We start from the raw sequence: 24,095 nt of genomic DNA, 5'->3' as shown, positions 1-24,095 counted from the left end.
GAATATTATTTAAGTATTTGTTTGGTATATACAAACAACCACAGATCAAATTTCCATGACCAAATCGATGGAGGCGATATAGGCACCATCAACAGAAGAACCAAAACTTTCCAAAAAGATGCCTTAAGTTTATGTCGTTATCTACACTTAAATTTCTAATTCTCAGAAATAGTCATTAAAAACATTTTCCTTCTTAAAAGCAGGATATTTACCTGTTACCTATCTCTAGGAGGGCTAGAATCAATAGAAACATGTAAGTTTAATGGAGAGAAAATAAGATTTTTCCAAGGGAAAATTCTAGTCTATTTTTTTTTTTTTTGAGGACCTAGGCATTTCATCAGGACATATAAGATTTCTTTCCTTGGAGATTTGAAAAGTCAACTAGAACCAAGGAGCTGAGTCATTCATAATAATTTCTTTGAATACAGAGAGATGACAAGCAGAAGTAGATATTGCTACTCAAGAGGAATGGCTCAATTTGGTCATAACCTCAGAGGGTAATGAGGTTTTTCAGTAAAATGTTTTCCAAAGCTTTTTGCTCCTATGATATATAATATGGCATATTAATTTGTTCTGTGCTGGTAACTGCCTTTTTCTTTTTCATCTTGAGTGATACAGTTTGGTACAATTATTTTTTAAGCATTTGTTATTCAGTAATATACTATAATATGAAATGTTTTCCATCCTCCTGTCTCAGAAGTTTGCAAGTAATATTTGATTTCATCTCTGCTAAATAGTGTTATATAAGAAAGATTTTAGAGTGGCATATTCATTCAGCTGTTATGTAGCTCACATTTTTATTTTTCAAGTTGCTTTTCAGGTAATTCTACTTAGCTTTCATAAGAGGAAAAGAAGTCTTTGAAATGAAGTGTTCTTTGTTTCTTTAAAATTATCCTTGAGTGCAGCATATTCAAGTATATAAATTATTAATACAATGTAAGTTAGAGTAGCTTTTAGGTTATCCTAAAATAAATAATTCATTTCTCCCTTTTTTTAAAACTATCCCCCAAAGCACCAATGTGTTTCTGTTTCTGTTTATCCAGCTGCACTATGAGAATGGGTCAGGAACACTGCTGGAGGCCTCTTTCTAAACAGTTTTAGTTTCACTTCTGAACTCAATTTGCTTTCTTTTTAAATATTAATTAATGGTAAGGGGAGAAATGAATAAAGAAATCACCCATTGAGATTTTATACTCTGATCACCCCTTAATCCTTTGACTCTTAACTAAACTAAACATTGATTATTTGGACTCTTGAAACACATTGATATGTTTATGTGTTTGACTTAAAGTTAATGATTTGTTGTGTAGATTTCAACAAGGTATTTGACCAAATATCTCATGATAACCTTATAGGAAAGATGGAGAAACTTTGATTGGATAATTAAGCAGGTGGTTGTATATCTGGTTGAACAAACAGAACCAAATAATGCATCATATCAGTTTGATGAGATGCCTCTAGTAGAATGTCTCCTACAATCTATTCTTGCTTTTATTCTTTTGAACATTTTTTAAATGAACGTTTCAATGAAATATTCTTCAAATCTTGGGATGACAGGAACCTGGAAGAGTCAACTATCATTTTTTTCTGTGATAAATACAAAATTCTTGACAGGCCAGAAGTCTGGTAAATCTAATAAGATAAATTTAAAATAGATAACTAAATGAAAAATTCAAGTGTACATTATAGAATGGGGATATATGGCTAGACTATAGTTCGTATAAAAATACATGAGGGATTTTAGTGAACTATAAGCTCAGTGTTAGCCAGAAAGTCTCATGCCATCTTCAGTTATAGTAATAGAGGAATGGTATCCAGAACAAAGGAGGTAATAGCATTGCTACATTATAACTTGGTCAGATTACATCGGGAGATTGAATTCAGCTTTGGAGGCTACATTAAAAAACAAAACAAAACAAACAAACAAACAAAAAGGTTAGGATAGGGTGATTGGATTTGTGAAAGGAATGAACATCGTGCTGTACAAAGATCCATTTAAAAAAAAATATTTAGCTTACAGAAGATTTAACAGTGACAATATGATTGGTCTGTTTAAGTATTTGAAGAGGCTATCAGTTGTATAAAGAATTAAACTTATACTACCTTCCTCTAGAAAATAGTATTAAAAAGCATAAATTAGACAAAAAAATTAGACTCAATATAAAGAAATGTTGTTAGCAATGCATAAAATTCAAAGCAGACTAAGCTCTGTATTCTAATTTGGAAGTCTTCAGACATCAAGAATATGATTACTTGTCAGGTATATTGTTTATTTGGGGAGGGAGAGTGCAAAGAAGCATGAGATACTCTTGCAGTTCTCAAGTTCTGTGGGTTAATTTTTTGTTATTTGTTATTTGTTTTGGTTTTTTAAGGGTTATTGAGCACCAAAAGAATGAATAGTGCTTTGGATACATATTAAAAAAAAAAAGCTTTCTAGACTCAATGGAATTTAAAATTTTAGATTAACTGACATATGTGCAGCACTGATGTCGAAATGTACACCCAAGTCCCCGACTAACACCGTAAAAAGTAAAATAGTAAGTCAACCAAGTAACAGCTCAGAGGCAAAACTGTCTTAGAGATCTCATCTAAAAATTTAGAACATGTTATGCTTTAGGACTGGATTTTAAATATAATTTTGAAAAAAAATCACATTATAAAATGATAGCAATGTTTTTACTATCTAGTGCCTTTGTACAATTGCTCTAGTTACATTTTTTTTTTTGAAGCTAAGGTTGTTATAGTGTTGCTATATTGTTTATTTTTGTATTGTTATATTGTTGCTATATTGTTTATAGTAACAGTTAATCAGTGGAGAGCTAGGATTACCATGTCCCTTTTTTTTCACCTGATAGCAGCTTAAAGATGGTCAGTCACAGAGAGCTTTTTCTAGGTCTTTCATTCATAAGATTGCTCAGTTTTAAGTGACTTGCATATTGTCTGCATGTGTATAGAGGATCGTAAGATTTAGAGCAAGATGGAAATTTAGTATCTGGTCCTACCCATATTTACAATTCCATTCACTTCACTTCAACATTCATTTCTTAAACTCTTCTGTGCCATGCAGTGCAATAGGCCCTTGATTTACAATTATAAAGAATGAGCTATTTCATAGACTCTAGGATCTTGCATTCCAGTGCCAAGGAGGAGAAGAGGCAGAAATCTATACATACACAGACATAAATACAAACACATGCACAAAGAGAGACAGACACAGAAAGAGAGAATAAAAAGGAATAAAATAAATAGAAAATGAAGATTAGGTAGCTAAACATTTAACAAGGTAGTTTTAACTACCAGTAGAAAAGAAATAGTTGGCTAAATCAGGAAAGGCTTTGTGTATAAGGTAGTTCTTCAATTATGCCTTGGAGGCACAATATAAGGCAGATGTGAGGCAAAAATACATTGCAAATATATAGGATTATCAATACACGGGCAAAGTCATGGACATGAAAGATGGAATGTATGTGAAGAACTGAAACAGGGCAGTTTGACTAGAATGCAGAAAGGGAAATGTATAATGACACTCAAAAGATTGATTGCAATCAGTTTGTGACAGGCTTTAAAAGACAAATAGGATTATACATTGTATGGTAGATGAAATGGAGAGATGCTGGGGCTTAGTGAGTAGGCAAATAGGTGCTTAAGGGGAAAATAGTATGAATGCCAGCTGGCAGAGTGCTGTATTGCTGGAGTCAGAACACCTGTCTTCAAATCCCCCCTCAGTTGTATGACCCTGGCAAGTCACTTATTGCTGCTCATCTCACTTTTCTCTACTATAAAATGATAATAATAATAGCACCTACCTCTCAGAGTTATTGTGAGGATCAAAAAAGATATTTACTTTGTTTTGTTTTTTTTAAAGCACTTAGCTGAGTACCTAGTACATAGTGCTATATTAATGCTTATTCATTAAAAAAAAAAACTCTTATGTCTAAGAGTCTAATTATTTAACCTATCTCAGCCTAAATTTTCTCATTTGAAAAATGGGAATAATTATGGCACCTCACAGAGTTGAAATGATAAAGTATTTATGAAGTATTTTGCAAATTTCAAAGTATTATATACCTTATACACACACACACACACACACACACACACACACACACACACACACACCTCTCTCCCAATGAATATCTTTCTTATATGTTCAGCTTTTCAGTAGTCAGTCCTTCAAAAATTCCCCACTTAAAAACACTTGGGTTTCAGTATCTCATGACAACCCCAATTTACATGTAAGTTTCTTCTCCGTTAGTTATAGCTAGTAAAATAATTAGTGGGAAATTCTCAGAGGTATTGATCATCTAGATAAATTGCCAAAAGATAATTAGTAGTATCATAATTGTTACTTCATGATTCTTTCCACAAGTCATGTAATAGCTGATAATGAAACTTAAATATAAAGGGGAAAACTTCCTAATAATAAAGGAAAGCCTTATGAGCAAAAAAGCCACTTGAAAGATATCCTTCTGATTGGAGGACTTCATGCAAAGGCTGGAGGGATACTTGTCAAGTGTCCTGTAGAAAGGACTCTTGAACAATTTCCATTTGGATTTGATATCTAAAGTCTCTTCCAATTCTTTGATCCTGTAACAGATTAAATTCTAGGCAAGTAATTTCTAAATAACCAGATTGTAATATTCATCTAACCAGATACCATATTTCCATTTTTTATGTGTAGCTGGTTCATGAAATGAATTTAAGGCAATACTAATTATGTGGCCTTCTGTTCCTACAGATTCTTTAATAATTTTCTCACCCCTACTGTTATAAAATATATATATATATAATTGGACCAGAGAGTGAGTGGGTGGGAATGGCTAGGAGAATGAGCTATAAAAATGTGGAGCCTGTTGTCATATGCTAGTCAACTCTTAAATTGTCAGACTTTTCAATGTCTTAGGGGTAAAGTGGATTTCTGTTTTACTCTCATGGAAGTTTTACCTTATTTATCTTCATCTATCATCACCATCACATGATAATTCTAAAAAATCTTGCCATCTATACAGCAATTCTTAAATACCTGTAGTATATTTTGAGAATGAGAGAAATATAAGGTTTAATAAAACATGATTCTTGAATTCATGTTATTTATGATTTGGTTGAAGAATAGACAAATTTCATATACATTAATATAATTAATTCATGGTAGGTACAAACAAAATGCCACATGATTTTTTTGCGGGGGGAGACGGAAGGGGTAGCCTTAAGGGAATTTTTGCTGACTGCTGGTTAACATCTGAGTTTGGCTTTAAAAACAGAAAGCTATCCACTAGGCAGAGGGGAAGAGAGAAAGTTCTAAAAGTACAAAGAACATTGAATAAAAGCAAGTCATAATGAAAGCATAGCAGATATAGGAGAGATGGACAATTTGGCTGATAAGAGTTTATTCTTAAGAGCCATGTGAATTAAATCAGGAAATATAAGGAGGTATTAGTCTATGGAAAACCTTCAATATTAGGCTAAATATTTTCAACTGTATCCTTTAGTCATTGGGGTTTCATTGTAGGGTTTTGATCCAAGAAGTAGTATGACCAGGTTTTTGTATAAGGAAGAATAGTCTAGCAATGATATGAACTATTTTTTGGAATAATGAGAAACAGAAGATAGGAAAATCTTCCAAAAATTCATTGAAATGATATGTTTAAGAAATATACTAACCATGATCTTGCAATCTCAACTGAATTCAGTATACCCAAATCAGAATCTATAAATAATATAATATTTCATGTTGATTAAAATTTATGGATCAGACAGAATTTACTAATCAACAGAGCATTGATTAACCACTTAACATTATGCCATTGTTTGTAATACTTACTGTATGTAAGCACTGATAATAATAACTAGCATCTAAAAAGGACCTTAAAAGTTGCTGTAGGCAAAAAGATTACAGAAAATAGTCACCAGGATAATACACTATGACCAAGTAGGATTTATACCAGGAATGCAGGGCTGGTTCAATATTAGGAAAACTATTAGCATAATTGACTATATCAATAACCAAACAAACAAAAACCATATGATCATCTCAATAGATGCAGAAAAAGCATTTGATAAAATCCAACATCCATTCCTAATAAAAACACTTGAGAGCATAGAAATGGACTTTTCCTTAAAATAGTCAGGAGCATATATTTAAAACCATCAGTAAGCATCATATGCAATGGGGAAAAACTGGAACCTTTCCAGTAAGATCTGGAGTGAAGCAAGGTTGCCCACTATCACCATTATTATTTAATATCGTATTAGAAACACTAGCCTCGGCAATAAGAGTCGAGAAAGATATTAAAGGAATTAGAGTAGGCAATGAGGAAACCAAACTATCACTCTTTGCAGATGATATGATGGTATACCTAGAGAACCCCAGAGATTCTACTAAAAAGCTATTGGAAATAATTCATAATTTTAGCAAAGTAGCTGGCTACAAAATAAATCCCCATAAATCCTCAGCATTTTTATACTTCACCAACAAAACCCAACAGCAAGAGATACAAAGAGAAATTCCATTCAGAATAACTGTTGATACCATAAAATATTTGGGAATCTATCTACCAAAGGAAAGTCAGGAATTATATGAGCAAAATTATAAAAAAGTCTCCACACAAATAAAGTCAGACTTAAATAATTGGAAAAATATTAAGTGCTCTTGGATCGGCCGAGCGAACATAATAAAGATGACAATTCTCCCTAAACTAATCTATTTATTTAGTGCTATACCAATCAGACTTCCAAGAAAATATTTTATTGATCTAGAAAAAATAACAACAAAATTCATATGGAACAATAAAAAGTCGAGAATCTCAAGGGAATTAATGAAAAAAAAATCAAATGAAGGTGGCCTAGCTGTACCTGATCTAAAATTATATTATAAAGCAGCAGTCACCAAAACCATTTGGTATTGGCTAAGAAATAGATTAGTGGATCAGTGGAAAAGGCTAGGTTCACAAGACAGAATAGTCAACTATAGCAATCTAGTGTTTGACAAACCCAAAGCCCCTAACTTCTGGGAAAAGAATTCATTATTTGATAAAAACTGCTGGGATAATTGGAAATTAGTATGGCAGAAATTAGGCATGGACCCACACTTAACACCATATACCAAGATAAGATCAAAATGGGTCTATGACCTAGGCATAAAGAACGAGATTATAAATAAATTAGAGGAACATAGAATAGTTTATCTCTCAGACTTGTGGAGGAGAAAGAAATTTGTGACCAAAGATGAACTAGAGACCATTACTGATCACAAAATAGAAAATTTTGATTACATCAAATTAAAAAGCCTTTGTACAAATAAAACTAATGCAAACAAGATTAGAAGGGAAGCAACAAACTGGGAAAACATTTTCACAGTTAAAGGTTCTGATAAAGGCCTCATTTCCAAAATATATAGAGAACTGACTCAAATTTATAAGAAATCAAGCCATTCTCCAATTGATAAATGGTCAAAGGATATGAACAGACAATTTTCAGAGGATGAAATTGAAACTATTACCACTCATATGAAAGAGTGTTCCAAATCATTATTGATCAGAGAAATGCAAATTAAGACAACTCTGAGATACCACTACACACCTGTCAGATTGGCTAAGATGACAGGAAAAAATAATGATGAATGTTGGAGGGGATGCAGGAAAACTGGGACACTAATGCATTGTTGGTGGAGTTGTGAACGAATCCAATCATTCTGGAGAGCAATCTGGAATTATGCCCAAAAAATTATCAAATTGTGCATACCCTTTGATCCAGCAGTGTTTCTATTGGGCTTATATCCCAAAGAAATACTAAAGAAAGGAAAGGGACCTGTATGTGCCAAAATGTTTGTAGCAGCCCTATTTGTAGTGGCTAGAAACTGGAAAATGAATGGATGCCCATCAATTGGAGAATGGCTGGGTAAATTGTGGTATATGAATGTTATGGAATATTATTGTTCTGTAAGAAATGACCAGCAGGACTGGCGAGACTTACATGAACTGATGCTAAGTGAAATGAGCAGAACCAGGAGATCATTATATACTTCGACAACGATATTGTATGAGGACATATTTTGATGGAAGTGGATTTCTTTGACAAAGAGACCTGAGTTTCAATTGATAAATGACGGACAAAAGCAGCTACACCCAAAGAAAGAACACTGGGAAACGAATGTGAACTATCTGCATTTTTGTTTTTCTTCCCGGGTTATTTATACCTTCTGAATCCAATTCTCCCTATGCAACAAGAGAACTGTTCGGTTCTGCAAACATATATTGTATCTAGGATATACTGCAACATATCCAACATATAAAGGACTGCTTGCCATCTAGGGGAGGGGGTGGAGGGAGGGAGGGAAAAAAAAATCGGAACAGAAACGAGTGTCAATATAAAGTAATTATTAAATAAAAATTAAATAAATTTAAAAAAAAATAAAAAAAAAGTTGCTGTAGGGTGAGAAGGGTGGGAAAGAATTTGAAACTCAATTTTAAAAATGAATGTTGAAAATTATTTTACATGTAATTGGAGAAAAATAAAATACTTTCTTAAAGGGGCTACTATGAGGAAGGTCCTATTATTATACCACTGATTCATGAGGCAAGATTCATACTCAGGTCTTCCTGAGTCTTCCCATAATGAAGTTTTAAGAAAACTAGGTGACTCACTGGATAGAGAGCCAGGTCTGAAGTCCAAAGGATCTGAGTTCAAATTTGACTTCAGACACTTTCTATGTGAGCCTGGGCAAATCACCTAGTCATCCACTATTTATTGAGTACAACACTAGACTATGCAAACAACAAAGTAAATGAGAAGGTCCTTGTCCACAGAAAAGATATTTGGTAATTCTAGTAACTTGATTTCCAGAGTGTCTCTTGCAACGAAAAGAAAGAAAGATAAGAAAACACCATAGAAAAAAATTACTTAATTTCCCACATACACATACAGATATACAACTTTTCCAAAGACTAGACAAAGAACCCATATGTGCAGATTGCAACTATCATGTAAAAGAGTTGCCAAACACATCATGAATCATCTATGAGACTCTTCATAAATCACATAACTTCACAGCCTCAGTGTCCTCATCTGCAAAATGGAGATAATAATAGCATTTACCTTAGAGGGTTGTATACAATATATATAAAATCTCTTTGTAAACCATTTAGTCCCATGTGACAACTAACTGTTCTTAAGAAGTGTTTTCATGTTCCTGTAGAATCTCTGGATATCTTAGATAACGGTGCTAAGGGATGAAGACAGAAAGATAAAATAAAAGTCATTCCTACCCTCAAAAAGCTTACATTCAGAGAAAGAAAATCTCCCTCTCTGCCTGTCTGTGCTTGTCTCTGTCTCTCTCTGTCTCTGTCTCTGTCTCTCTCTCTCACACACACACACACACACATATATACATATGCAATATTTTGTTGTTCATATTTAACTCTTCATGAGTTTTCACTGGGGTTTCTTTGGGAAAGATACTGAAGTGGCTTACTATTCCCTTCTCTTGCTCGTTTTTACAGATGAGGAAATTAAAACAAATAGGACTAAGTGATATACACAGGGTCAGAAATAAATGTTTAAGGTCAGATTTTAACTCAAATCTTCCTGACTTCAGGCCCAGCACTCAGTGCATTATGCCATTTAGCTGTCTTCATAGTCCAAGATAAATAGATAAATAGACAGATTAGTCAAGGCTGGTCAAATATATAGTTATTAGATGACTGGACTCTACATAGAGGGAGTAGAATAATGTCCAGTAAGCTACATGGTACAGTGGATAATTTTGAGTCAAGAAGATCTCAGTTTAATTTTTGCCCCAGACACTTATTAGCTATTTTACCCTGAACTTTCTCAGTTTCTTCTTCTGTGGAATGAGAATTAATAACAGTAACTACTGGACTGGGATGTGAAAAAATTAAGTGAGATAACTTATAAAAAAGTGCTTTAGAAATCCTAAAATAATATATATGTATATGGTAACTATAATTAAATAGATTTGAAAGCTAGGAAGGAACCAGATTGTGGAAAACTATAAAGAGGAATAATTGAAAAAGTTTATAATTTGTCCCTGGGGTAATAGGAAGCCACTAAATTTTATTGACTGAGGCGATGACGTAGTCAGAGTTGGCCTTGAGGAAAATCACTTTGATGGCTGCATGAAGAGAAAAGTTAGGAGGAACTTGAGACAGGAAATTAATTAGAAAGCTAATTAAAGAGTTTAAAAGGATATGAACTAGGCTAGTGATTGTATAAGAGGAGGAGAAAATATAGAAGAGATATTATTGAGATAGAAATTATAAGATCTGATAATTAACTTGATATTTGACTTGATTAAGAATAAAGGTTTAAAATGATAGCAAGATTCTGAATTAGGGCCACCAAAAGGATGGTGGTACCTTAATAATAGTAGTAATAAGGAGGAATGGACTAAAAGTTCAAAGGGAGGGAAAAAATTAATTTTGTTTTGGACTTGTTAATCTGAAATGGCTATAGTCATACACTTTTAAATAACTCATAGCCAATTGCTTTAAGATGGGAATTTAAAAGAACCATGAATTAGATATATAGATTTGGGAGTCATATGCATAAAAATGATAACTAAATACCTGGGATCCAATACAATCACAAAGAAGAATTAGAGAAGGGGCTGCAGGACAGATCTTTTAATCTGCCATTAGGCATCACAATAGCAAATATCCAGCAAAGAAGAGTGAGAAGATGCAGATTGATGAAAAGGAGAAAAAAAAGAATATGTCACAACAATCCAAAGAGGAGAAATTAGCCAGGAGGAAATGGTGGTCAGTAGTGACAATTGTTACTAGGAAAAAAGGGTTGAGAATAAACCATTAAAATGAAAAGACCATTAAGCACTAGACATGGTCACATTTCAGGGGAAAGATACTTCAAATATAATTTACAAATAAGATAATTAACTTGTCAAATAGACTTGTCAAAAATTACATGGTGGTTCTATTGGGATAAATGCCTTCTTTAGACCGTACATAATTCCTTTCAATATTTTTTCACACATATATGGAAGTGAAATAGCATTGACTTTTGTTTCTTAATCTTTTCTATGTAAAAGACAGTAATTTAATACCCATATGGGGTATCTATTAGCAGAACTCTAGAAAGGATGACCATTAAAAATGTGACGTTTCTCTACAGAAAATATGAGGGATGGAATAAAGTCTTTTAGTGGAGATTTTTCCTCTTTCTCAGAAGTGTACACGGAGGAGGTAGCTTTGGATAACTGAGTGTGTCATGCTTACATCCCACCAAGGATGAATGCTTTTCATGCATTTCAGATAATAGTACACTGTTAACACTGTAACTGATTTTGGTAATGCCAGTCAACGACAGGTGGTATGGGTGGTGATGTGGGAGGTGAGGCACAAAGTTGAACTGTGAATTTCGTGACTTTGGGTGGTTGGGTATGTTTGATTTGGTTTTATCTAAATAGCTTATACGTTATAAAGAGACTATTTAAAATGTGTGACTAGAGATATTGAGGTCACAAATTTAAAGTTGGAAAGAATCTTAGAAGCTGAGTCCAAACCCTTTGTTGTTAGGTAAGGAAACTAAGTTCAAGAGGCTTACCTTGCCCATATTCACACTGAATATTAAGTAGCAAAGCCAAGATTTTAACCCAAGTATTTTGATTGTAAATCCAGTGCTCTTTCCATTATGCTATGTATATAAGGCATGTTTCTGGAGGGGTAGAGACAGAGGTGGGGAGAAAAGTTGCAAATTCACACTATTCTTTTGAAAATATGGGGGAGATTTATTTATGTAGATTGAAAACTTGAATGTTTTCTCATGTAACTAGAACATCCTTTGACACAACTGTCTTTAGTCAATATTACTTGAGTCATCTTAAATGTCATTTGATTCACTGCCTACATTTTATAGATTTAGAAACTGAGGCTCAAAGACAGGCTACTTCATTCTGTCAAGACCATACAACTAATAAATGACAGAGCTAAAACAGGATTAGAACCCAAAATTTGGTTGTTATTCTGTTGTTCTTTGTTGAAGGAAAATAAATAGGAAGATGAACTTATGCACCTTAATGCACCATTCTTCCGTCTCCCCACCAGTATTGTATATTTCATAATGTAGGTGATATGTTTGTGTTGCTGACCAGTTTCTTTGTTTTCAACTCAAAAATTATAAAGTACTACCATTGTAATGACTCACATCTCTGTATACTTTCATAGGAAAATATGTTTCTTTTCCCATTTTGTTTAATTTTTTCCATACTTCCATTTTCCCCAACATTTGCTTTTGATGATGCCAAATGCTCAAATGATAAATCAATATAAGAGAACAAGAATATATGTGCTTTTCTCTTCAATGTATCATTCATTGTGCCACTAATCTCCTCCCCTTCAAATATCAATTTTTTTCTCCTCTCTCTGTACTAACCACAAGCTAATAAAATATAGATGAGACATGAAAGAGATATTATTTTCACTAACAGTAGTTAACATGCATGAAAAATATTCCCAAAGATAAAAGGTGAAACTGCTGTTGTGAACACATAGTATTCAAAAATAGAATTAGTTTTATGTGGAGCAGATGTTAGTGTGATAACAAGGGTAGCTGAGAGCTACATTGCCTTTTTTTTTCCATTCCAAACTGTAAAAATATACTTATAAAGATAGGAGATGTTTTTGGTTTCCAGGGAGGGAGAGGTTTTGTTTTGTTTTCATAATGCATAAATGAATTATCAGGCTAAATGAAATAGTAGACAAAGATATGTTATAATTTCTCATGTTCCATAAGGAAGTGAGAGCTCATAAATGCACATGGGGATTTCACTGTATATGGGTCTAGTAGGTGGAGGACAGCTATTCTTCAAGCCTAATTGTTAGGAGTCTCTGACTGCAGGGGCTTCATGAAACTCTAGGCATGTAGTTACATAGTGATATGCTAGCTGCATAATCATTGATTCCATAATCATTGATTCCTCCTTGGTAGGAAGAACTATATCCACCTTGTCCCTCTTCTGACTTTGTAGCAAATAACATGTGACTTTAGGCAGAGATCATGCTGTTTTTCAGTATAGTTTTAGTCGGTCACAAGCTTATTACTATGTGATACATTTAACTTTTAAAAGCCAAAACAATCTCAATGGGCACTAAATCTTGATAAGCACTAAACTTGGTTTAATTCAACAAGCACTGAGTAAAGCTAGGTACTCAATAAGAGCCAAAGATATAAATTTTTAAAAAGTGGGATAGTCCTTGCCTTTAAGGAGCTTTTGGATTACTATACTAAATTCTGGGTGTTTCATTTTAAGAAGGACATAGATAACTAGAAAATATCCAGAGATGGAAAATTACCATGATAGGGGCATCAAGAAACTTTATCATAAAAGGAACACTTGAAGAAATTGGGGACCATTATACTAGAAAATAAGGAGATGATAGATGATTTCTAATATTCAGAAGGCCAGCATGTGCATTGGGTATATGGCAAAAGGTAGAAATTTTATATTTCTCCAAAAGACAGAACAGTGGATAGAAGTTACAACGAGTCAAAATATGAAAGATTTCCAATTATGAGACTTGTCCAACAATATTGCATTCTCTAGTAGTTAGGTTATTAAAACATTAATTACTAATTCTACTAGCTGTTAATGCTCTTCTCCCCATGATTTATCTATTTTATAAATAGCTGTATTTCCTTGGTTATGAACATAGTAAATCTCCCTTGTATAGGATGTCTTAATATAAAATAATGGAACCTTAAAAAAAATTAGGTTACTGTCTTTCAATGTAACTAATTTCCTTTTTAACCTATGTATTTTATTTTATGCAATTAAAATCATTATTCTGAGGTGGAATTGCTAAGTTTCACCAGATGGCCAGAAGGTTCCGGACACAAAAAAATTTTAAATCCTCTACTGTAATATAATGGAAAATCCTTAAGAGCAGAGATAGCCTTAACTTTGCATTTGTGTTACCACTACCTATAACAAATTTACCTGTTGGTTGTTGATTGAATGATTAAGTGATCAATCATCCAGAATGTTATAAAAAAAGATCTATATATTGAGTGGGAGGTTAGATTCTTTTATAACTTTTAAATATTTTCTTTTATTAATTTTTTTTATAACTAAATTTGGTTTTTTATAACAAAAGTCTGATCCACTCCAGTATTCTATAATCCTATACTTTGACATAAACTAGCTGCAGAAACCCAAAGATAACAAAGCTGGTAGGAGGACAGGGGAGACTGGCTCTTTTTTTCTGCCAAGATCCATAGCTAGTATCCTTTCAGGAGATGAGGGTAGAAACTTTTTCTAGTAAGTATATACGATAAGAACCAATCATAATGCCTCATATTGTCATTCAAGGAAACAACTTTATAACTTTTGCTATAAACAGTACATGTTCTGATTGAACAATATAGCTTTGCTAATTCACATATATGAAAAAGTTTTAAGCTTTATCAAACAATATAATTTATCTAGGAATTTTTTTTCCTAGGTATTACATACAAACTAACATTCATGAACTCATTTCATTCAGCTTGTGACATATTTAATGGCATGTATATAAATAGATTTCAAAGTTTTCTTCCTTGTAGTTTGTATTCATATAGGTGGCAAGTATTTATCACATGCCTGGAGTATGCCTATAATTAATGTAAACATCCATTGCTTAATTTTTTTTAATAGCTTTTTATTTACAAGTTATATGCATGGGTAATTTTACAGTATTGACAATTACCAAACCTTTGTTCCAAATTTTCCCCTCTTTCCCCCCACCCCCACCCCTAGGTGGCAGGATGACTAATACATGTTAAATATATTAGAGTATAAATTAAATATAAAATAAGTATACATGTCCAAACCATTATTTTGCTGTACAAAAAAGAACTGGACTCCGAAATATTGTAGTTAGCCTGTGAAGGAAATCAAAAATGCAGGTGAGCAAAAATTTAGGGATTGGGGATTCGATGTAATGGTTCTTAGTCATTTCCCAGAGTTCTTTCACTGGGTGTAGCTGGTCCACTTCATTACTACTCCATTAGAACTGATTTGGTTCATCTTATAGCTGAAGATGGCCAGGTCCATCAGAATTGATCATCATATAGTATTGTTGTTGAAGTATATAATATAGTCCTGCTCATTTCACTCAGCATCAGTTCGTGTAAGTCTCTCCAGGCCTTTCTGAAATCATCCTGTTGGGTCATTTCTTACCGAAAAATAATGTTCCATGTTATTCATATACCACAATTTATTCAGCCATTCTCCAATTGATCATCCATTGCTAATTAAAATATTTGCCTTGATATTGTGGAATTTGGACATAGCAAATGAATTTTCTGAAACTGCTGATAGAAAAAATTTGTTATAGCTTTCCTTTTCTTAATTATCTTTCAGCTGCAGTATTGAAGTATGAGAACAATGTTATGAACATCAGACAATTCAACTGCTCTCCTCATCCATACTGGCTTCCAAATTTCATGGATGTCTTTACTTGGTCCTTGCCATTTGTTGGAGAAAAAGGTAAGTTACAAAGTCACAGCAAAGTGGTTAAAGGAACCAGGATGAGAAATCACCATCTCTCCCTCTCAAGTACACAAAATGGACACAAATGTTCATATTGGCATTTCACTTAGACATCACGTTGACAAAGAGAAAAATGTTGAGCCACTTGTAGCTGAATGCAGTCATTGAATTAGAAGGAAGGGGAGAGACAGAAGTAAAAAGAAAGAGGGAGATGTAGAGAATTTTTAATAAAGATGTCTTCTAAGTCTATTTTGGACATTGTTTTCACTGTCTTTTTTTTTTTCCCAATCATTTCAAAAAGGTTCAAACAGAAAAGGGAAACTGGGAGCTTTCACAGTTTAATTGTTTTTGTTTTTAATGATGGTGATATCAGTCTTTGTTTTAGTATTCTAGAAGTAGAAAATTAAGACAGATAGTTCCATTGAAATGACAATGAGCACTAAAGCATCACAATCCCCTCTTAAACAGGTCTATTCCTCATTGTTTCCATCCAGGAAGGAAATTTTAATGTGGATGGCTAACCACCAACTTTTTTTTAAACAACTTTTATACCACATTAAATCCATTACTTAACTGCCCCTGACATATCCTTAGCCTTAGCTGTGAGAATTAGCTGTGAGAATGGTTTTAAGAATTATTTGTTACAGTAATTTTGTTTTTCTATTCAGTTAGGGAAAGAAAGTGGGAGGAAGAGAAAAATAGACATATGTTAATATATGCAATTGTTAATAATAACTAATACAGAAGTTCAATAGCCCCATCTTTTCCATGAATTTCCTCAGTGACACTGCTCACAAGTTGTCATCAGGCCCTACTTAAAAACATCCAATAAGGGAAAATTATGCCTTCCAATGTGACATTTAAAAAATATAGCCAGAAGATGATGATCAAGATAATGATACCATCATACCATGAGAGGAAATCAGGAAAAGCTATAGTATAGCATCAGTCTAGAAACAAGAAAACTTTGAGGAATAATTATGGAAAAGAGAAATTAAGTTTTTCTTGGTCTTTGTAGACAGGATTAGAAGCAATAGATAGAACTTGTGAGCACAAATTTTATTTGGTTTAAGAAAATTTTTCCAATCATTTAATTTGTCTAAAAAGTAGAATTACCATGCAAGGTATCAGACTCCCTCTCAGTGGACACTTTCTAGGAGAGGCAAGATGATTCTTTTTCAGAAATGTTTTAGGAGATATTCTTAGTTAAGAGTTGCTTATGTGGTCACTTCTAACTCTGAGATTTATAAATCTGAATTGGCATCATATTTTGTTTTATGTGGTTTTAGTACCTCCCTAATATTGTGGTTATAATTTTGTCAACATATAAGTGAAGCTACATAAAGTCCTATGGATTTTCTTATTTTATAAAAAAACATTTTAAAGAAGAAAAACAAATCCCAGATTATTATAATTCTTTATCAATGTAATTACTGCAACATTAATTTTAAATTTAGAGTAAGAAAAATAAATCGGGTTTCCTTTTTGTTTACTTTCTTAGTGACAGAGATGCTGGTAAATGTGCTTAACATCTGCTCAGATGATGAACTAGGGTCTGAAGAAGATGGATTTGATGGTAAGAGATTAATTACAGCTTTCATTTATAGAGTATGCCTGGGAGGTGTTTTAGAATTTTGTTGTTCATGAGACCAATTCCTAGAATATGGAATCTATATAAGTTGTGACATTGTCCTGAATATGAGAGATATCTGCTAGTTTCTAACACAGTCAATTAAAATATGAGATTTGGAAAGTCCATGAACCTCAGTCCCTCTATTATTAAACTCTCAAGAAAATTTTTTACTAAGTTTTTCCATCTTACAAATATTTATTATATTTTATTTATAATTGATATATTAATGAAAAGGTACTGTCAGTTGTAGTTATATAGTTATATCTTACTTTTTTAAGAAAAAAAATCCACTTTCATCAATTAGTAGTTTAATTGACATTTTGAGATTTAATTTTGAACGTATTTGTAGATTATCTTGGGAAAGATTATTTAAAGGTAAAAATGATTTAAAGGTAAAAATGTAAAAAGATTTTACTTGGATCTCATAAGGCTAAATAATTTGCTTTTGAATCCTGTATTTTGGATCTGTGGTGAAAACATTCACACTAGGTGGTACAGTGGCTAGAGTGAAAACTGTAGTCAGGAAGAACCAAATTCAAATTTGATCTTAGACATTTAACATCTCTCTGGCTCAGTTTCTTCTTATATAAATTGGAGAGAATAATAGCCAGATTATAATTGTGCCTCCAGATCATATTTGTAAAGTATTTTGCAAATTCGAAGGTGCTATGTTAAATGATGAGTTAATTTTTGACATTTCCATTATTTTTTCACATAATGTTTTTAAATGGTAGATCAATAAATTCGGAAAGTAGCCTTCGTTGTAAATAATCCGTTTCTTAATATTCTATTTTTTTCTACACAAAGCTGTTTTCAAAAGAAAAAAAAAAACACTTCTAAGATAGGTACAAGAACTAAGATAGGGAAAGAATCAACCTCTGGGTATCCGAAAGGTACTCCCTTACTACCTGAGAAATTTTAGGGTTCAGACCTGGCATTTCATCAGTTTGTGTATGAGCAATTTGTTTGTTGTTTATAACACTTAAAGCAGGCTTTCTTAACCTTTCTTTTTCTATGTGTGTCCTAAACTCATTACAACAGCATTATTATTAAATGAATACAAAAATAAATAAATAAAATATACAAAAATAAATTATATAGAAAGGCAAAGGAAAACAAGTTGTATTTAAATAATTTCAAAATATTTTAGAAACAAGTTCCTGAGCCTAATAACATTCCCTCACTTTAAAGAGGATTCAAGTGATATCTAATTCCTGACCCATTATATATACTTACTTATTAACAATGTGACTCTCGGCAAATCATTTCACTTCTGTTTGCCTCAGTTTCTTATCTGTAAAATGAGGATAATAACAGCATCTACCTCCCAGGGTTGTTGTGAGAATCAAATAAGATAATATTTGTAAAGCACATAACACAGTACCTGGCAATGCTTTATTAATATTAGTTGTCCTTATCAAAATTATAATAATAAAAATTATTAATTCTTACTATTCCTATTGTTTCTGTTTTATAGAAAAGTTGAAATAATTTCTATCTAGGAATTGAATTAAAATAAGGTGGGGTTTTTTGGTTATTGTTATTTAATTCCTGAGAAAAAGCAATCAGTGGTTTCATTGTGATATATGTAGATTTTGAGCTAGAAGAAACCTCCAAAGCATCTAGTTACCATCATTTTATAGAAAAATAAACTAAGTTCCCAGGAGAATGTGTGACTTGGCCTATCAGACAACTAGTTTGTATCAGAACATAAGTCTTCCTAACTTAAAGACTGACCCCTGTCCACTATTCTGCTTTATCTATCACTGGGGAAGAATTTGTTTTATGAGAAAAATCAAAAAGGTTTAACTTTCATAGTGAGTTAAATGTTTGAAGATGAGAATAGCAAGGATGAACAAATTCTTAAGAGAAAGAACAACTAGAGTGAATAAAGTGGCATAGTCTTTTTAAAAAAAAATTTGAAAAATCAAGCAAAAGAGATTCCTTCCTGTCTCTTCTGAATTGTGTGACTTCAAACAATGTGATCTCTCTAAAGTCTTTCCTCAAGGACACACAGAAAGAAGCATATCTTTATACTCCAGGTGTGTTGATATAAAAATGCACACTTATGCATGTAATTGGAATATCCTACTCATGCAGTTTTAAAGTTAAATTGGTTTACAGTAATTCTGTCCTTTTTTTTTCTTTTTATGGCTTTCCTCCCACACACCCCTATCCCACACACCATAAGTACATTCCAGAAAGAGGAGGAATTCAGGAATAAGGGAAATACAGTGACATTGACAAGGGCCACAGGGAGGGGATTTCAATCATTAATTTCTATGTAAAAGGAAGGGATTTATTTCTTCATTCTTAAGACATTCCCAGTTTTCATAGTATTCTTTTTTAATGTCATTTTTATCACTTAAAATGTCTAGTCCACTCAAATTCTTGTCATCATATAGTAGACTCAGACAATATTAGTCTCTTCTGATATGTTTCTTGACACTCAAAAGTATTGATCATTATTTTTTCTTTATGAAGTTAATTTTTTTCATGGTTCAACTAAATTGAGACAAATCTCTTAATCTTTATTTTTGGGAACTTTTATATTGTTACCAGTGAATCTCTCTTCTGTATCTATTTATACTTATTCCCTGTTGCATATTTGCATTCTTGAGTTTGGAAAATATAAAGGTGTTCTAGTTTCAATTTCTGATTGTTATTACCAAAATATTTGGAGGAAGGTTTAAATCTAAGTAAATACACCTCTTTTAGCTACTAATCCTCATTAATAATGAGAGTTAATAGACATAAGGGATTTGTAAGTGAATGTAAAGGGGAAAAAAAAAAACTAGTAAATATCAAATTAATAGTGAAGCAAAGTATATCTTTTAATCTTTGCCCCAGTGAAGTATTTGATGCCAGAAATCATTTAAAACTTAAAGGCTTTAAATTCTGAGTCACCTTTTCAATCATCAGAAATATTTTTTCTCAAACCCACTAACTTCTTTCAGGTCTTTTTTTTTTTTTTTAACATGAGCTATTCTGTGGCCAATGTGGCCTGTTTTTGGTGCTCTAGTACTTGGCAGCCCAAGCTTACATGATATACTTTAAAACAACTGAAGTAACGCAATAAAAGTAAAGAAAAAATGTACTGGAACTAATAAATACCAAAGTTTAATATTTCTTGCTGTAGTTTCATCTAAAAAAGAAACCACATTGTAGCACTGTCACAATCCCATTTATTTGTTTGTTTGTTTATTATCTTTACCTATGCCAGTCCATGAATATGTTAACAATTCACCTGGAATCAGAGGAGATTTTTGATCCTATACAAACTTCTAAATTATAGACACCAATAAAATGGGTTTCTATGATCTAATTTCAATTTTTAAATAATTAACACAACTTAACAAAAAATCCATAAATTTCTCCCTCTCCCTCCCTCCCTTTCCTTCCTCCCTTTCTTTCCTTCTTTCTTTTCTTCCTTCCTTCCATTCTTTTTCCTTCCTTCTCTTCTTCCTTCCTTCTTTCCTTCCTCCTTTCCTTCTCTCCTTCCTTCCTTCCTTCCTTCCTTAATTCTCTCTTCTCATCTCTTGGTCTCTCTGTTTCTGTTTATATGTCTCTGTCTATCTATCTGTCTGTCTGTCTCTCTTGCTCTCTCCTATACTTTTTAGACATGAAATTGAAAGATATTGTAATAGGTATTATTGGGAATAATTGAAGGACTAATTGTGTTAGTCTTTCAGAAGTAGGTGTCAGTACTGCCTAGTCATTTTCTTTGCTACTGCAAATTGCTGTATTTGTTATGACAAATATTTGGCAAACCTGTTGAATAGCTTTGCTATTTGAACATAACAAATAATCTAAAATAGTTTAGAATTCTTTTTTCTGCATTATAGTTATCATTTTCTACTATCTATCATAACTAACAGTTATGAATTATAAACCACCAAACACAAGTTAAGTAAATTAAGGTAGAAAGTTCTCCTTTGTTAGTTAGCATGGTACCCTGAGAACTAGGATATGTTAGTTTTTATAATTGATCATTCACATCACCATGCAGATCACTCATCATTCCATGTTGCTGATTTTCATTACTGAAAGATAATGGTTGCCTAGTGATAACTGAAAAATTGAGGGTGAGAGAGAATGGTTATCATTGAGAAATAATTCAATACAATAGAAAAAAAAGTAAGATGTATCAAATGATTAGAGGTCAAAATGAAGTATAAAAAAAGAAGAAAATATTCATATTTTCCTGGTCTTATTAATTGGCTAATTGTGTCAGATTCAACAACGTTTGAGTTAATTTAATAGGATAGTAGCTTTAATTGGTTATTAGTTCCAAAATGTAGCAGCAGTAGTTTTGAACTTTAACCAGGGCTTGGTTAAAATGTATCAATAATATTATTGGGACATTTAATTGACCAGAAAAAGTGACATTGTACTGAATTGTATAAACTAACAGTATGATATGAAAGAATGTTAAATGATTCTTTCTAACATTTTTTAAGATGTATAAAAGGTTTCTTGTCATATAATTATATGCCCCATTTTTTCTGTCTGGCAATAGATGTGAAGAAATTAGAGTACTCAAGAAGGATAGTTAAAAGATGACTCAATGAGACAAAAAGAAAACTTTTTTTTGATTCTAAAGAATAAAGATTGTTAGCTAAAAAAATACCAAAATATTTCCCAAAAGTCCCAGTACCATTTTAAATTATGAAACGTTCCAGTTTTACCAATGCTTTGGGGATGAACTGTATATGAATAGTCCTTCATGAGTTTCTCATATTGGGTAAGCATTATAGGAGAGGTGGATAAGAGAAATTTTAATTACAAAAGGAAATAAAAGAAAGCAATTGCATAATTTTAACACAGACCCAGATTAAGATTTAAGCCTAGAGTAATTTCTCTTGACGGTAGTCTCTTAAGGCCAAGTAGCAATAAATTACAGTTATGCTCTCCACATCATGCCTTTTCTCATGCCAGTTTTGCTATGTCATAAATTGGCATAAAAAAATTAAATGAGAAATCTGGGGGAGTTTTGAAGAAGCCACAGATGGCAAAGGCCAGCAGATGACCCAGAAGAAGTGTAGGAAGTCAGACATGCATAACTATATGGATAGTATTGTATAATATCAACATATTCTGTCTCCAATTCAAAATTCTATTGTGGTACAGAGAGAAAGACAATAAATTTTGAACGGATTTTTCAAATTGCAAGGGTACCACACTCATAATGTGATATGGAAGGGATAATTGTAGAGTAATTTCAAAGGTATCCCTCCATTTCTTCATTCTTACCCCTTTCCCCACTACTTGAGATATGGGGGGAGGTGAGAGATTCAAATTTCAGTCCAATCATTAAAAAATTCACAGATGTAAAGGAAATTGTACCAGGGACAGAAGTGTCAGTTATGAGGAGGATAGAAACAGATTTCAAATGGTAGAATAGCCATTAAGCAAATAAAATGAATGCAAAACTCATTTTAGCTGATAGTTGATAAAAATTTTAGCGTGTCTCAAGCTGTAGAAAAAAATGAAGCTTATGAGAATGATGATGATTTATACCATGTTTTTAAAAAGTTTGCAAATATCTCATTTTATCCTCACAACATCCTAGGGAGATAGGCACTATTAAACCATTTTACAGAAGAAGAAATTGAGGAAGAAGGGAGGTTAAGTGGCTTACCTATGATTACATCACTAGTACGTGTCTGAGGCTAAATTTGAACTGTGGCCTTCCTGACTCCAGGAAATAAGATTCACTATGATACTTCTGTTGGGAAGAAGTGAAAAAATAAATAAATTGGAAAAGAAATTGTTTGTGAAGAATTTTGTGTATTAGACAAAATAAAGGTAACTGTCCTGTAGTCATTATAGTTATTGAGGATGAGAGTGATATAATGAAGAGACTAACTTAGATTTGTCATCAGGGCTAGGAAGGAGAAACACAATAGAATAAAAACCCACTGCAAAGGAAACATCTAGGAGTCAATTAAAACCTCACTAAAGATGGTGATTGGAAACTAGGAACAGCTGGAGATTTATTTGAAATCAAGAGACAAAGAGCCCTTTTTTTCTCTTAGTCTTCTTTTATAAAATGAGTAACTCACATGAGGTAGTTCCTACATTCCCATATAACTCACAATCCACTGATCCTATTGCATATTCGAAAGATTAAAAAATTCTTGAAACTTTGTGCCTTAGAAACTCAGAAAACTAAAGTATCAGTCATGTAACAATTGCAGTGTTATGAGTGTGATTATGTTACATTAATCATATATTACATAATATATGTATTATATTTAATTTCTGGTAAGAAGCATGCTATTTTTTTCTTTGATAACAAAGGGAATAGGGATACCAAGTAGTTTATCTCCTCTTTTTTTTTTTTTTCCTTAGTGAGGCAATTGTTTTTAAGTGACTTACTCAGGTTAACACAATAAGTATTAAATGTTAAATGTGTGAGGCCAGATTTGAACTCAGGTTCTTCTAACTCGAACATCAGTATTCTCACCATCTAGCTACCACAGCTTATCTTCCTCTTGAGCAGATCTAGGGTTCCCAGACCCCCAAAAGGTCCATGGATATTTTTTCAGGTGATCCATGAACTAGGATGTAAAAAAATCTTACAATTTTATTTTCACTAATTTCTAACTGAAAGGAAGCATTCCTTCCATTATAATTGTAGATAGTAAACATTATCCTGAGATGACAATCTTTAGGCCAAAAAAACTCTGACACAAGAAAAGTTCTAGAGGAAGACAGAATTCAATACTCACATGTGTTACTAAGAGAAAATGAAGGTTTTCCTTTCATTAAAAACTTGGTCATATATGATAACACATTTGATTCCTCTAGGAAAGTAGGAGTTAACTTCTTTTTTTGTGAAGCTAGGAGTTACTTTTTTCCATTGGGATTTTTCCCTATCTTTTGAAATATTTGGATTTATATTATATTACATTCTTACTATTAGAATTGTACATAGAAAAGGATGGAAGATATGTT

The 24,095-nt window shown here is 32.6% G+C and overlaps 1 protein-coding gene across 2 annotated transcripts in view; it reads left to right on the top strand.

The window, feature by feature from the left end:
• The window catches only part of PPP3CA (protein phosphatase 3 catalytic subunit alpha), a 365,964-nt gene that overhangs the window by 319,576 nt on the left and 22,293 nt on the right, over positions 1-24,095 (top strand). For both annotated transcript variants that reach the window (XM_051965901.1, XM_051965900.1), the window contains exons 9-10: positions 15,374-15,499; positions 17,004-17,078. In XM_051965901.1, the coding sequence (XP_051821861.1) occupies positions 15,374-15,499; positions 17,004-17,078 (201 nt within the window). The remainder of the gene's footprint in view (positions 1-15,373; positions 15,500-17,003; positions 17,079-24,095) is intronic.

Source organism: Antechinus flavipes, chromosome 6 (assembly GCF_016432865.1).
Source record: "Antechinus flavipes isolate AdamAnt ecotype Samford, QLD, Australia chromosome 6, AdamAnt_v2, whole genome shotgun sequence".
In the NCBI taxonomy this organism is placed as follows: domain Eukaryota; kingdom Metazoa; phylum Chordata; class Mammalia; order Dasyuromorphia; family Dasyuridae; genus Antechinus; species Antechinus flavipes.
Note: the sequence above shows the minus strand (reverse complement) of the source record. Positions and strands in the feature narration are given on the sequence as shown.